Source organism: Chenopodium album, chromosome 19 (genome assembly GCF_948465745.1).
Source record: "Chenopodium album chromosome 19, dcCheAlbu1.1, whole genome shotgun sequence".
Classification (NCBI taxonomy): domain Eukaryota; kingdom Viridiplantae; phylum Streptophyta; class Magnoliopsida; order Caryophyllales; family Amaranthaceae; genus Chenopodium; species Chenopodium album.
Genome location: NC_137852.1, coordinates 1,041,654 through 1,056,750, shown reverse-complemented (window position 1 = coordinate 1,056,750; position 15,097 = coordinate 1,041,654). Strand labels below are relative to the sequence as shown.

The 15,097-nt window shown below is 30.6% G+C and overlaps 2 protein-coding genes across 2 annotated transcripts; both read left to right on the top strand.

Annotated features, from left to right (window-relative positions):
• The first annotated feature begins 8,758 nt into the window (after nucleotides 1–8,758).
• On the top strand, nucleotides 8,759–10,199 carry LOC145595319 (jasmonate-induced protein homolog). The gene is made up of 3 exons (XM_081651709.1): nucleotides 8,759–8,821; nucleotides 9,003–9,441; nucleotides 9,756–10,199. Exons 2-3 carry the CDS (start codon nucleotides 9,010–9,012, stop codon nucleotides 9,936–9,938), a joined length of 615 nt encoding a protein of 204 aa, XP_081507835.1. The 5' UTR covers nucleotides 8,759–8,821; nucleotides 9,003–9,009; the 3' UTR covers nucleotides 9,939–10,199.
• Nucleotides 10,200–13,079: 2,880 nt separating this feature from the next.
• On the top strand, nucleotides 13,080–14,605 carry LOC145595254 (uncharacterized). The gene is made up of 3 exons (XM_081651639.1): nucleotides 13,080–13,221; nucleotides 13,616–13,982; nucleotides 14,184–14,605. Exons 2-3 carry the CDS (start codon nucleotides 13,623–13,625, stop codon nucleotides 14,349–14,351), a joined length of 528 nt encoding a protein of 175 aa, XP_081507765.1. The 5' UTR covers nucleotides 13,080–13,221; nucleotides 13,616–13,622; the 3' UTR covers nucleotides 14,352–14,605.
• The last annotated feature ends 492 nt before the right edge of the window (nucleotides 14,606–15,097 follow it).

Sequence of the window (15,097 nt, the reverse complement as noted above, 5' to 3'; positions counted from 1 at the left end):
CACAAACATCGACGTTTCACCAAAAAGCGAAAATTGATGGTATTAGTATTGTAATTAAACATAATTTTCAAAAAGGTCTTAATACTAAACTTTTAAACGTAGTAATCTACTTTTTAGACAAAAATAGACTAATTTCACCAATCAATTAAATTATATGTTTGTTGATGTATATATTTTTTTTCTTAATAACTTATGTTGCGTGCAGTCTCTAAATTCATAAGCATTATTTCATTATTGGAGAAGCAAAAATTGACCATTTTAATACTCCGTATATGATATGTATTGTTTCAAAATATTAACAAGCAAGTTTCATATGTTTTTTTTTTTAATGTAAATTGACTAAATTTATCAATTATAAATGTTTCATGATCAATTAATATAATGATTATGTACGTGACCTGTATCTTTCAATATATTATGATTGGAAATATACCAACTTTAAGTTAATTATACCTCCAAATACACATCCGTAGAAAGAAAAAGAAGATCCTTCATTCATGAAATCCGATCGATTGTGACTACAAATCTACAACCCTTTTATTTCCTAATCATTTTTCTTTTGATAATTGTTGTAAAAGAATAATCAATACCTCGTATAATATTGCATGATCACTTGCATTTTATATGTGTACTATACATAATACATTGAAAATAGAAACTTGATAGCTACATACTTCATGAAAAGTGAAGACATCAATATATGAGTTGTAACTCAAATTAATACTCCGTACTTTTTTTTTCTTAAGGATACATGATTAGATCAAGATTTGATTTAATTTATTGTTTACGTATAGAGATGATATAAATTATAAAGCCGATACACTTCAAACTCCGAGATATATATATATATACTTGTGCCTTTTGTTATCAACATACGGAGTATATAACATGAGATTCGATTAAAATAAATGTATCATGCATTGAGGAATTGATCTTAAGACAAGGAGGACTATTATTATCATCATTATATTCTTTAATTTATATTGACTGTTTTTATGAGTTAACCACGAACCACCATTCAAACAAAACGAGCATTACATAAAGAATAGTGGAAAATAAAGCTCTACACACATTTGCTAAAGATCCAAGGAGCTAATGAGCTCATACTTAAAGTAAACATAATAGTGACTATAGTTTTCTAAGTAGTTGGTTTGATAATTAATGCTCCTATAAATACTTTAAGTTAGGTTAGCTGTATAAATATGTACTTACTACTAGAAATGTTGACACATCATCATACTTTCATAAGCAGATGGTTACTGGGTATAGTCCCTTATTAAATGACACAAACTGAAGTTGACATGTCTTAATCAAAGTCTATAATTGGTTGAGCAAGATGTTGACATTTACTTGGCATCAACTTTGTAGTAAATATATACTCACTCAATTTCTATAATCATATAAGAAGAGTAAAAACAATATAGGGGGCAAGCATTTATATATATTGGTGATGAGAATTCAAGTGTTCAACCAATTGGAAATTTATCGGTCTATCTTATTGTGATCTGAAATCACATCAATTGCATTATTCTCCCATATCTCCTTAAATCTAGGAAGTAATAATACTCCTGGTTTTAACATGACCGAGATGAAGTTATAGCTTCACTTTTTGGTATGTGTCATGTCTATATACGAATGCCAATTTTGAATTTTTGAGTACATATACCTAATATCTAATTCAAAAATGTTTGTAATAATTTTGATTCAAATAATTGTTAGGTATTAATTCCAATCCACATGCCCTAATTTCAAAGTTATAGACCCCCTTACATGGTTGCTACATAATCGTACTTTGAACATTTCATGAAAGTGCATGTACATCACATTAAGGCAAGGATAAGGGTTTTAGGGTCATCTAACTTGTGACTCGGTTTGCATTTCACTAAAATACTGTAATTCCACGAGTTGTAACTCTTGTAAGAGTTAATAAGGGCTACTAGTTTAATTTATAACTAAAATAAGTTCTAAAATGTTCAAAAGTATTTTCAATAAAATTTGCATGGTAATTATACTTCTAGATAACATTTGCGCATAAAGTGGCACAAGTAGTATTGCTAAGGTTTGGGGTGTAGTTAATGATTTTCTTTATAAAATTGAAAGGGTTAGAAAACTTTAGATATCTCCATCCCTACAGACTTGTACAAAGTACACAATGGAAAATTTCCTAACGGAGTAGCGGGCCCCAAGTTGTTAACACTAGATGGGCTCGGCTCGTCCCGGCCCACTTATTGATTTATAGACGACACCACCCACCATCAACCTGCGCAATTGGCCACCTCATTTGACGCTGTAGAAAATGTCAACTTGGTGTGACCTGCTTGGGAGAAGAGTCAATTTTAGAGAGAAAATGTAGAATTAGTCAACTTTATGAGTAGTCATTTATAAGAATTAGGTCCTTATTCTACTACCCTACTAGGCCCTTGGCTTCCTATTTTCCTAAGCGTAATTCTCTTCGTCTCCCATCAACTGATAAAAGTATTGGCATATTAGGTCTTCTAAATACGTGTCTAAAAAAAAAAAAAAGTCTTCTAAATACGTGGTGTATATCCCGTAAAATAAAAATAATTAAAAAAAAAATGTGGTGTACATATATCATTGATATTTCAAAATAGGTATAAGCAAGTTTGACAACTCACTTTGAACATTCTAAAATATCATTTTCCATTTTGTTTAATGATTGTTTTGTCCCTAATTTTAACTTTTAATACTTGAATTGCATTGATTTGAGTTGGTAGGTTATTTTTTACAAAAATATGTAGGATAGTACGTAAAAAGTAGAGAAGAATTATGAGCCTTCCTAGCTACAATAAAAACAAATAGGACAATTTCTTAGAAACAACTAAAGAAAAAGGAAAATGAGGCAATCCTTATGGACAAGCAGAATAGTATATACCAATTACACACGCAAAACGCATGTTCATTCGAGGCTATTAAGTTGTAGAGTGTAGTAATTGTAAATAAAGCATAGTGTTTAATATAGTACTCGAAAAAGAAAAGCAAGAGAGCTTGCTTGCAATAGTTACCTTTGCAATTAGGAACCAAGGTTTCAACCAAAAGATTGCATTTAACATTGAGAAGGACAGGACTTGGTCCCCTTTTGCTTTAATTAGGCAATGGATAAAAATAATTAAACCCTCTCTTAGCATAAAAGGCAAAAACATTGGGAATATAACAAATAACAATGCAATTAGTAAATTCAATTTAAAAGGAAGATTTGCAAAAATGACATTAATATAAGTACATAAAATCAAAGGAAGTAAAATTATAGTAATTGCAAATGCCAAAATTGGTAGAGTTTGTGATCATACGGAACTCTTGTGCCTCCAAAGTCTCCTAACTTTTACTGGCAAAAAGATGATTTATTTATTTATATATTTATATCTTACCAACTTTTGACCAGGTTATTAAAATCTTAAATGATTTGCTTTATAAAAATTTCATTTAATTCTAAGTGGAATTTTACTAATATGTACTCAAATGTACCAATTTTGGCATTTACTGACAAATTCAAATAGAATATTTACTGACAAATGTAGTAAAGTTTAATTCAAGAATATATGTGTGATTTGAAAAACTCAAAGTAGGTGCCATCATTTGTAATTCATTAATACATCACTTCTAGGATGACTATACATCAATAATCATCTCTTAAATACAAACGTCCACCATTTGAAAAATCTCACTAGCTTTGTTCACTAAAGACAAAAACTACTGTATTTACATAATTAAATTGCACCCCACACACACACACACACAAAATAAAAAATAAATAAATAAAATAGAAAAAAAATCATAGACTAATAAATGATTGTCAATTTGCACCAAAAGAAAATGATTTTCCACTTTTCTTTATCATTAAAAACTTATTTACTGGTTCAAAAATCACAAAATAATCTGTAGTACGAAGCATTATATACGGATCATATGGAGTATAATCAATTGATAATTTCTCATACTCTAAATTACGGAAAAATGTAATCTCAATGTATAGAGTATATATAAAAAATGTTATACATAGACTTTAGGGTTACATATAAGCATTAAAAACGCACTAGAAAATTGTGTAAAGTTAGGAAATCATGGAAATATAAACACTAGTTACATTGATTTACGTGTGTTTTTGCCACAAATTTCTAATTTTATACCGTTTTCAAGAGTGTATTAAATACTTGTACATAGCCCTTAGATCTACATATAACATTACCCCTTTTGTGGGTTTATGATGAAATAGACTTTAAACACTATAGAGTTTAGACATTAAAAAAAATAGATAAAATAAAGAAAATTTTGACTTTTACCACCTTCAAATAACCACTTAATTGAATTTATCACCTCAAAAAAAAAAAAAAAAAAAAGTTTTACCACCTAATCCTAACTAACTTTGGTGACGGAAACTGACTATAGGGCCTACAATAATGGGCCAACAATATGTTTTAAAATCTATCACGCCCCCTCACGCGATGACCCATTTAGGTTGACATGTGGATGCAACATGTGAACTCTTCATACCCTGCGCTTAGTATTCTACTTTGAAAGAAGGGATGGATGAGATTCGAATTTGTAATCATTGTGCCACGTGTGCTCTTTTACAATGTTTAAGGATCCATTCAACCAAAAACTTAAGCTGATAGTTGAGTCTCAAATATATGTTTTATACTTTATCAATAAATATAACAAAGAAGAAATCCTCAAGATTAGAGGAGCTAATTTATCTCTAGTTTCTCTATGTTTGAATACGAATTTTAAGTAGTTCGAAAATAACAAGTGAACTAGTTATTTGCCTAAGTGATTTGTGGATCCCCGTAGGTAAGATAAGATTTTTTTTTTCAAATAAAATAAAATAAATATAGAAATGTGAATATAGTTAATGATGCATATGAATATATGATTGGAAAATTTGACAATTACCACCTTTTGTTATGCCCATTTTAGCAATTACCACCTTCTATTTTTTTTTTAAAAAATTACCACCTTCTATTTTCAAAAGCATCAAAAGTTACCACCTTTAGGCTCATTCTTTCCCTTTCCTCCCTATTTCCCTCTCATTTCTCATTCCTAACTCGATTCTCATCCCCCCTTTTACTTCTTTTCCCCAAACAATCAAAAACACTTCAATTCACTCTTCCAAATCAAAATTGACGAACAATTATTGGTGGTTTGGGGGAAAAAAAGTGAAAGGGGAGATGAAAATCCAAATAGGAATGAGAAATGTGAGGGAAATAGGGAGGAAAGGGAAAAAATGGGCCTAAAATTACGTCACGTGGTAGTTGGGGGGCAAGAAGATGGTAACTTTTGATGTTTTTGAAAATAGAAGGTGGTAATTTTCAAAAAAAAAAAATAGAAGGTGGTAATTGCTAAAATGGACATAACAGAAGGTGGTAATTGTCAAATTTTCCTATATGATTTGACGAAAATTTTTTCTTTTTTTTGAGGAAAGATTTGACGAACAGTTGATGATAGGTTGCAAAGATAACGAATTTTTTTTTATGAATTTGGTTGTTCTTTTTTTTTTAAAAAAAAAAATAAAGATCACCTTTTTTTTTTTCAGAAGGTTTCATGTGAGTCCAGTTTATAACCTTCAAACACACCACCTCTATTTTCTCTCGCCTCCATTTTTACATCCTGCATCACAGAAATCCAACTCCCTCAACCAAAACACTACAACAACAACCTCAATCCATTTTCCTCTAATCCTCGGTCCAACTTTCAATTCCTCCTTTATTAACATTAATCCCACAAAAAATGGATCGATCCCGCCTTCATTCCGCTAGTGATGTCCTTTTCTGCGATTTTCCGGTATAACCGCCGCGGACTTCAAGGCGCTGCTCCTTGAAGTAGCATCGTTGGCTGTTTTTTACCGCTAATGAATCTCCCTTGCTTTAATCGGAAAATCTTTTTTCATCATGAAATGGCTCAAGTTGTATATTTTATATAATGTCTGATCAATATTATCTAATACATGATCAATATCATCTAATTTCTGATACTTATTATCTAATATCTGACCAATATTATCTAATTTCTGACACTTATTATGTAATTTCTAATACTTATTATCTAAAATCTGACCAATATTATCTATTTTCTGATACTTATAATCTAATACTTGATCAATATTATCTAATTTCTGACACTTGTTATCTAATTTCTAATACTTATTATGTACAATTTGACCTTTTTTTTTTGGGTAGGATTGGACTCACGTGAGTCCGTTCTACGCAATACTTTTCCTTTTTTTTTTTGGGTAAATTACTTAGTAGTCAGTACTCAGTACCATCAATCGATTGTGTGATTTATTAAGTTATCAAACAACATAATTACGTATATAACAATTACAATTATGTACGCATAAGTTGGTAAATTATCATTTATTCCTTATAAAAAAGTTTCGATCGAGTTGATAGACTTTGCAATTTGCATAGAGAAGAAGACACTCTCAATTAAAAAATTAAAAAAATACAGTCACGGAAAATGACACAATGTAGAGAATTTTGATACCGATTCTTTGCTTCTAATTTTTTATTCACAAATTCTTATTAAATCGCGTCGTGGAATGTGAATCGGATACTTGATTAAATTATTAGCACGTGCACTTATAAGATGCGAATTTCGCATACACGTATATGTTCGTTATACAAAGCACTCTGTATATTACTCGGTAGTAGTATTTTGAAATTTGGTTGGTTCAAATCTTATCAAGTGAGGGTGTTTGGTGATAGCTGGATAGGGATTCTCTTATCCTCTCCTCTACTCCCAAGTGTCGGTAAACAGTGGACTTCAAAAAATACCGTGAGCAGTGGCGTATCCAGGAATTCCGAACTGTGGGTTCGGAATCTTAAAAAACAAACGATGCTCATATATTAATTAAATATTCAATATATAAGTTCAAATTTTTTATTACAAATGGATGGATTTAACAGTTACAAAATAATTAATAAAAAAAAAACCCTACAAAAGAATTCTTCGAGTTTTATACTTTGAAAGCGTGCTAAAACATTACTACTTCTATAAATGATAAATCTATAATTATTATGCAAAAAATGAATATTACACGAAAAACAAAAATCCCAAGTCCCCAATAAACACAAATTTGACAATGAAATTTTTTTCTAATTATCAATTAAAAGACCAAGTAAAAATTTTAAATTCTAAGTTTCTAAATTCAATTTGTATGTCAACAATATATCAAAACTAATTAAACAAATCAATAAATAATCTAATTATCACTAATTTACAAACAAATAAAGATTAATAATTAAGAGGAGTAGAGGAATAAGGAGACTGTTGAAACTAATACGTATTAAAGGATAAAAACAATAATAATATTAGATAAGTATGAAGCAAGTAAAATAAAGAACTCATAATATTTCTTCATGCTTAATTCACTAAATACAAGAGTCATATATGTAGGCTAACAAACATCAAATAATAAGCTACAAAACTGAAAGTATAATGCCATGATTAAACCCACTAAATAAACTCATTAACTTCTAAATTCATTTGACTCTCTAACTTAACAAAATGACCAACATACTCCTCCTAAAATTATTGAACCAACTATGGACTAACTCATGAAGAACAACGGAAGAAATCGAAAGGGGAAAAAAAAAAAAAAAAAAAAAAAAAAAAAGCAAAAAAATGAGGGTGGTTGGTTTCGAACCCATAATCAAGAGGAGCCTCACTACTCAATTAGTCACTCACTTACCAATGTGCCAGAGTTACATATTTGTTTATTTACTTCACAAAAAAATATTTTTTAACCTTATTTTTTTTCTTTTTTTTTTAAAAAAAAAAATATCAAAATTTATAATTTTTTTTCAAAAAATCTGGGGGTTCAATGAACCCCCTTGAACCCCCCCTAGATCCGCCCATGACCGTGAGGGTTAGGGTCCTCTTTATCAATTTTTTTTTTTTAAAAAAAATAATGAAATTTGAATAGAGTGGCAAATCAGATTTTACAAATTAGACTTCCCTCCATTCATTTCATGGAGTAATAATTGCAAAAGTTTAACTTTTATGTTAACTAGTTACTATATAACTTGAACCAAATTAGAAAAGGTTATAAACTAACAAGAATACCTATAGAACGAGCCATCTACTGCGAGGTGAGGTTCTTTGAAGATTTATTTGAATACTTTAGTGACTTCAAAAATTGATATTATGAAAATATATATCATTGCAACTCCAATAGCAAATTAATTGTTAAATTTGCTTGCCATGCCACATAAGCTATTATCATTTTAGGTATTTTTTTGAGCTTCAATGACTAGCTATGAGCTTACTAGTTAAATGAACCCCCACCACCTTTTATATTTCATTTTATGTTTTTAATGTATGTACGGGCTTGAATCTTAGCTTCATCACGTCGGTTGAACAAACAGTTAAAATTGAGTCAAGTCGGAAAAAATGGACACATTTTCTCCTCTATTCTATCTTGCAAAGGGAGTATAATCATATCGCGTGGAAGGAATAGCCCGAATAGGATCCTAAGGGCATCTTACATAGATCAAAATATGGACCCTTACATTATGGAGATAGTAAAGATATTCTCCACTACTATAAGCTACGAATAGGCCATATATGATCAATAATATATTGAGATATACAAGTATTATGAAATGTATAGAGATCGAGGGCATCAATCACTCAAAAATGACACGTGTTATTTTATAAGTTTGGTTTGATGCTACTGTTAAGTATCCCTTTTATTTATGAAGTCTATAAATACCTATGTGTGCATGTAGTCTAGAACTCGTGCATCACACTAGCTAATACACAATCTTCAATTCTATAGCGATCCATCGATCTTTACGTAGCAAAGGTAATTCCATATTTTCTTCACTTTATTTTTCTATTCTATACTACTTTTTAGTTTTCTTAACCTTATGAAACGGTAATTATGATACTTTGTTAGCAATCTTAGCATATACTCCCTAACTTAGTTTATGAACGAATGAATGTATCCAATAATCCAATAATGTGTGGTATGACACAAATTGTAGGAAAAAAATGGCATCAATTCAATGTGAGAGGAAGGAGAAAGTAGCAGTGCAATTGAGCTGCGAGCAGAAAGCAACTTTAGACAAGTTGATCAAGTGCGCTGAGAAATCACTTGTTTCCGGGGATATCGCGAATAAGTCCCGTGGCATCGTTGCTGAAAAGGAATGCCTAAACAAGGCTGACGCCGATGCAGCACGACTATCCGCACTAGCTGGTGCCTTGACAAATCAGACTTCTAAGGGATCCTTGACCGTGTTTAACTCCAAGCAATGGAAGGGGTATACCGTTTCAGACTACACAGATCCTCTTGAAAGCTTGGGTACCTTTGCTCAAGCAGCCTTGATCGGGGGTGTTAAGGCCGCGGTGGTTTATGTTGGCAAGAACAGCACTGGTGTTGAATGTGGTTGGCTTCTTGCTTGGTCCGACACTAATGGAAGGAAGGTGAGTACATACAATTCAATTTTTAATAATCTTGCTTATATATATACATGTATGGTCGGACCAAGCAAGCAAGGGTTGGCTGAGTGGTAAAGATTTGATCTCATGATGAGTACGTTGAAGTTCATAACTCATGAGGTCAAACAGGTCCCAATAGAATCTTCTAGTGGACCATGAAGGGATTCCTTTATCCTTTCCCCTTACTATACACGTGTATAAAGTTTTTATTAATTATTTGTTCATATGATTTTCCACTAATTGGATCTCTCATATTCTTTCCTTTGATGCTTCCTTGCAATAAATTGAATTGGGATTAGGCTTATGCGGACTGTGGTCCTATAAGCAAGTTCAACAACATCAACTGGAATCAAATTGAAGAGAAACTGAATGAATCCGATTTTATCGCATATGCTAATGACTCCGAGACTGGAACCTCAATGTATGCTACCATTGTTGGTCACTCAGCTGGATCTGCAGTTGCCGTCGCCTACACTGGTTGAACAAACTCCCTATGTAGTACGTGCGGTGATCAATAATAATAATAATAATAATAATGTACTAATAATAATGTAGTATATATAATCTTCTGGTCTGGCTAGTCTTTTTTTTAAAAAAAAAAATTTGTGGTTGTTTTTCTTTAAGCTAAGGGCATTACGAACGAACCTACCTGTTGTACGAGTACGTAATTTAAGGACATGCAAGCTAGCTAGCTTATATCTGCATGTTTATTTCCATGTACAACTAACTAGTGTTAAATAAAAAATGCCCTCTATTTTTTGTTTTCCTTTTAATTAAAAAGACTTGCTCATGGCTTAACATAGTATGTAAATATGTAATGCATGTTGCTACTGCGATGCACCATAATAATATCTTTGAATCAATCGATCAATCAATCAAAACCTTAATCCCATAAGTGGGGTCGGCTATATATAATTCAGTAATATCTTTGAATGTGATACGGAGTATATTTTTACAACGGTCGTTTGAAATATAAGTATCATATTATTTTGGACATTTTGTGAAAAACTACCTTATAAAACATTTTTTTTGCAAGAAACTACCTAATAAAAAAAATGTTGTAAGAAACTACCTTATAAAAGGGTAAATGTTGTAAGAGACTACCCATGGTCAAAGAGTCATGGTTGAATTTTATTTTCCGACTTTGATCAGAGACGTGCCAATTAAGAACAAAGGAGGGAAAGGGTGAATTAAAAGTCACGTGATCGACACGTGATGTGGTAAACGCCGGAAAATGAAAGTCAACGGTGACTTTCCGACCAATATAATGGTAGTCTCTTACAACATTTACTCTTTTATAAGGTAGTTTCTTACAACATTTTTTTTATTAGGTAGTTTCTCGCAAAAAAAGTGCTTTATAAGGTAGTTTTTCACAAAATGTCCTATTATTTTAATGATAAACAATATAATAGGTTCATTTTTATTTCACACTGTCACATGAACACAATTAGTCTTCTAATATCTACAATGCAAATATATATTACTAGTTTTGTGCCCGTATGATACCGGGTTGTTTATTGAATTTCAAGATAAATTTTTAATCTATGTGTCAATTTTTAAAATATCATTGATACAAAATTAGTTAGAAATTAATGTGCTTTTGTGACGATTTGTTATCCAATAGTCATATAATGACTAATAATAATGTTACTGAAAATATTCAATTACATACATAAAAAAATTTAAAAATTCAAAAAATAAATTAAATAAAAAAAATGAGTCATAACTCAACTCTGATTGACAGGTCTACATAATAATAAAATTATATTAGATTATGAAATATAATCAATTAGAATATTTTATAAATGGAAGTTTTACGCTTTGAAGTTTTGAACTTCTTCCCTTACTCCAAAAAATATTATGATATAAAAAATACATTTATATGATAATTATTGAGGATCATAGTCTAATATATTTTGAATAAAATAACAATTCAATTTGTACATATGATATATTGGTATTTTATCGAAAATAAAACTCTAAGCTAATAATTTTATCCTTAATTCTATTCAAATTTGATTGAAAATAGAATTTCAAACTAACATTTTTATCCTATGTAGTCTATCTAACGTGGCGCGACACATAGCGAAAAATTGGAATGCCAAGTGTCGTTGTTTCGTGACCTGGCTAAAAGTTTAGCTTTATATATTATATATATAGTTATATAATATGATTTGATTTTTGAAAAATTTAATCCAACATAAAATATATTTTTTTGAGAAATTATAAAATAAAAATCAAATTTACATAAATGAAACTAAAAATCTGATAGATAAAAAAAATGTTGATAATACTACTTATAGCAAAAATAACATAATACTATAATTTGTTTCTTGGAGAAAAATATGTCAATTATGAAGTACATAATCATTAAAACATTATGGTAGTTATATTTCAAACGACTACTATAAATTTTTTTTGATAAATTATAGCAAGAAATTATGAAGAGATGGTACGCTAAATTGCTAATCTAATAAGATTTATCAGCAGTGGTTAATTAGTCGTGAACGATAAATTTACTATTCTTATTTAATAAGCTTAATAGTACATTATTTCAGGTATAAATGTGTACGTAATGCTACTAATATAAAGGTGCTTGGATACATAGACAAATAGTTGTTGATATAATTACAAAAATGTCATGTTGATCTTTTATTGATTTTTCTTTACATTATTTCCACATCATAACAAGTTATTTTCGTCAAAAAAAAAAATTAAAAAAAAAAAACTAAAAAAAGAAAAAATTAATAAAGTGAACCTAAAAGTGGTTCAAAGGAAAATAAAAAATAGTTTCTTTCCAAGACAATAATATAACTAGTTTTGGAATTAAAATTCTTAATACTTTTGTCAAATTAGCCGTTGTGGTAAAAGATCTTAAGATGGGGCTCCCTCATCATCATAGACTAACCCACAAAAACGGTTTTATCCAAAGTTTTATTTATTCATCTTAGCTTGTTCTACTAATGAAGAAACAACTTACAAACAAACTTATAATTAAATTCAAATTTATGCAAATAATTTGAAAATTTACCAAGATGAACTCAACTTACGGGCGTTTTACTCCCGTTCCCGTCACAATGAGCTTTACTTTACGAGCATTCTAAAGCTTAACATACACTAGCTACAACTCGCATCATTAATTACATGTTTATCCCACAAATTCTCATTAATGGATAACAACTCCACACTGATTCTTTTTGTTTTATTTAAAAAATCTTTGTAATCAATCGCTTTTAGGCTTTAGCTGAAGTGGATTCTGGAATCGTTTGTATAGATAAGATGCCAGTGCCATATATGAGTAGCATTTGTGTGAATTGACATAATGGAGTAATCAGATGGGGGATACAATTGCTAACACTGAAAATGGCCCAGTGCAATTTTGTTAAATTGGGACCTGAAATCAATTTTTTAAGGAAAAGTATGTTACTAAATTTAAAAGTCGGGGCCCTTTTATAGTAGTTTCACTTAGGGCCATGTACGGTCAACCACCCTGCACATGCTCAGAACCATCCCTGGGAGTAATAAGAACCTAGCTTGTACATAAATAATAAAATTTTCTTTATATGATTTTTTTTTTATTATTATTATTTACTTTTTGTTTATAAATTTTAAAACTTCACATCATAAAATTAAAGAGCATCATTGCATGCCCACATCCACTATATAAATAGGGAATGAATTGGTAGCTCTTCTAGCATTCGTGAACTTTTCAGTTAGTCAAGTTCTATAGTCTCTATTAACTTCAATTCTCTTCAAGTAATTAAGGTAATCCTCGATTTTTCTTCATTTCTTTTCAAATAAGTATCGTATGGTTTAATGCATGTATGCGTGTTACTTAACTGTTGAAATTTTAAATTTTTTATTTTTTTTTTGTTTGATGCAAATGAGGGAAAACCCTACGTACAAAATTACAAAAGATGAAATCATATAAAGTTAAAACAGAGATGAGAGAGGGAAACAAACAACATAAAATATGTTATTGCTAAATTTGATACAAATCTAAATAAAAGATAACAGTGCTATATATATATATATATTACATGGTTTATTTACATCCAGCGTTAGTTACTAAAATTTCTTGAACTAGTATTCTTATTTAATGTGGAAAACCCACATGTAAATAAAGTAATTAACTACGTATGTACGTACTACTTTTAAGGATCGAAATGGCCTCAACTCAGAGTGTGGTGAGGAAGGAGGAAGCGGCTATGAATGAGCTAATGAAGCAAGCCGAAGAAGCGAAACCCCAAGATGAGATACTCTTTGGAGGTTGGATTTACAACAAGAGCAATGCTACCAAAAAAACCATGCACGTTCACGCTGAGAAGACATGGTCTGGCAAATTCCATGTTAAATATTCTGAAACATTAGAAGAATCAACCGGTTTTACGCAATTTGAACAAAAGGAGAAGGGAATCAAGGCTGCTGTCGTGTATTCCCTCAAAACTAGTGATGATCCACTTAATCACTATGGTTTTCTTTTGGCTTGGTCTGATTCCTTCAATGAGGGAAGTCACACTAGAAAGGTACGTACGTATGATGCCACTGATGATTAAATTAGTAACCCTCGTAATATAGTAATGGTTTATAATAACGATTTTGTCTAAGACAATTAGAATTACAACAAAGTTGACTACTTTTTATTTTTTATTTTATATCTAATTAAATATAAAAATGTTACATACAATAGTTATCCTTAAAATGATTTATACGTTGTTATTATGCAGGTTTATGGATATTGTGGCCTTCTGGAGAAATTCCAAAACATAGACTGGGATAAGGTCGAAAAGGACCTCGACGCTTCCACCTCGTCGTTCTCCTACATTGACGCTTATACTCGAACTTCAGTGAAGGCCGAAATCTTTGCAAACGTAGTTTATGCAGATTTCAGTTAAATGGAATAACACGGTCCGCACTAAGCTAGGCATACAAAGCATTTGTATGATCATATAGCTAGGGGAGACAAATCAATTATAAGATGGATGAGATTTATACTTGTGTATTGCTAGTAACGTAGCTAGGAACTATGTACTAAGAATATTATATATGTAACGTCTATAATAAAATGCATATATGGCTGTATGCTAGACGCTTGTACTATACTCCGTATATCTGTACTAATAATAAAAAAGTGTCTCTTTTATAATCATATTAATCATATGTTTTTTCTCTTTATTTAATCTACGAGTTTGCAAAAATTAAAATATACGTAGTATTAGGTTTAGTGGCACAAAAGTGGCCTAGTATTCCTTGACAGAAAACTTAGCTACGTTGAAATTAGTTATTACTACGTATTTTTTTTGCACTACTTTTGTATAACCCTACAAGTTATTCAATTATTCGTCCATTCAAGAATCAAGATGGTAGATATAGCCGTAAAGTAGTATGCTGCTCTAGTAGGGTTAAAACATTTCTCCTATTTGAGCATAACACAAACATAAGTCCATTTTTTAATTTCTTAATTACTTCTTTTTAGGCCGTGCCGTGCCACAAAGATAAGAATTGCTTGATCACTGAAGTATCATTCCACAAATGTATTACAATTCACCCTTTTTCTCCTGATTTGTTTGCTTCATTCGAGTTTTAATGGTATCCAAGATGAATTTTAAGACATGATCGAATACCTCTAAATTTGCCGATG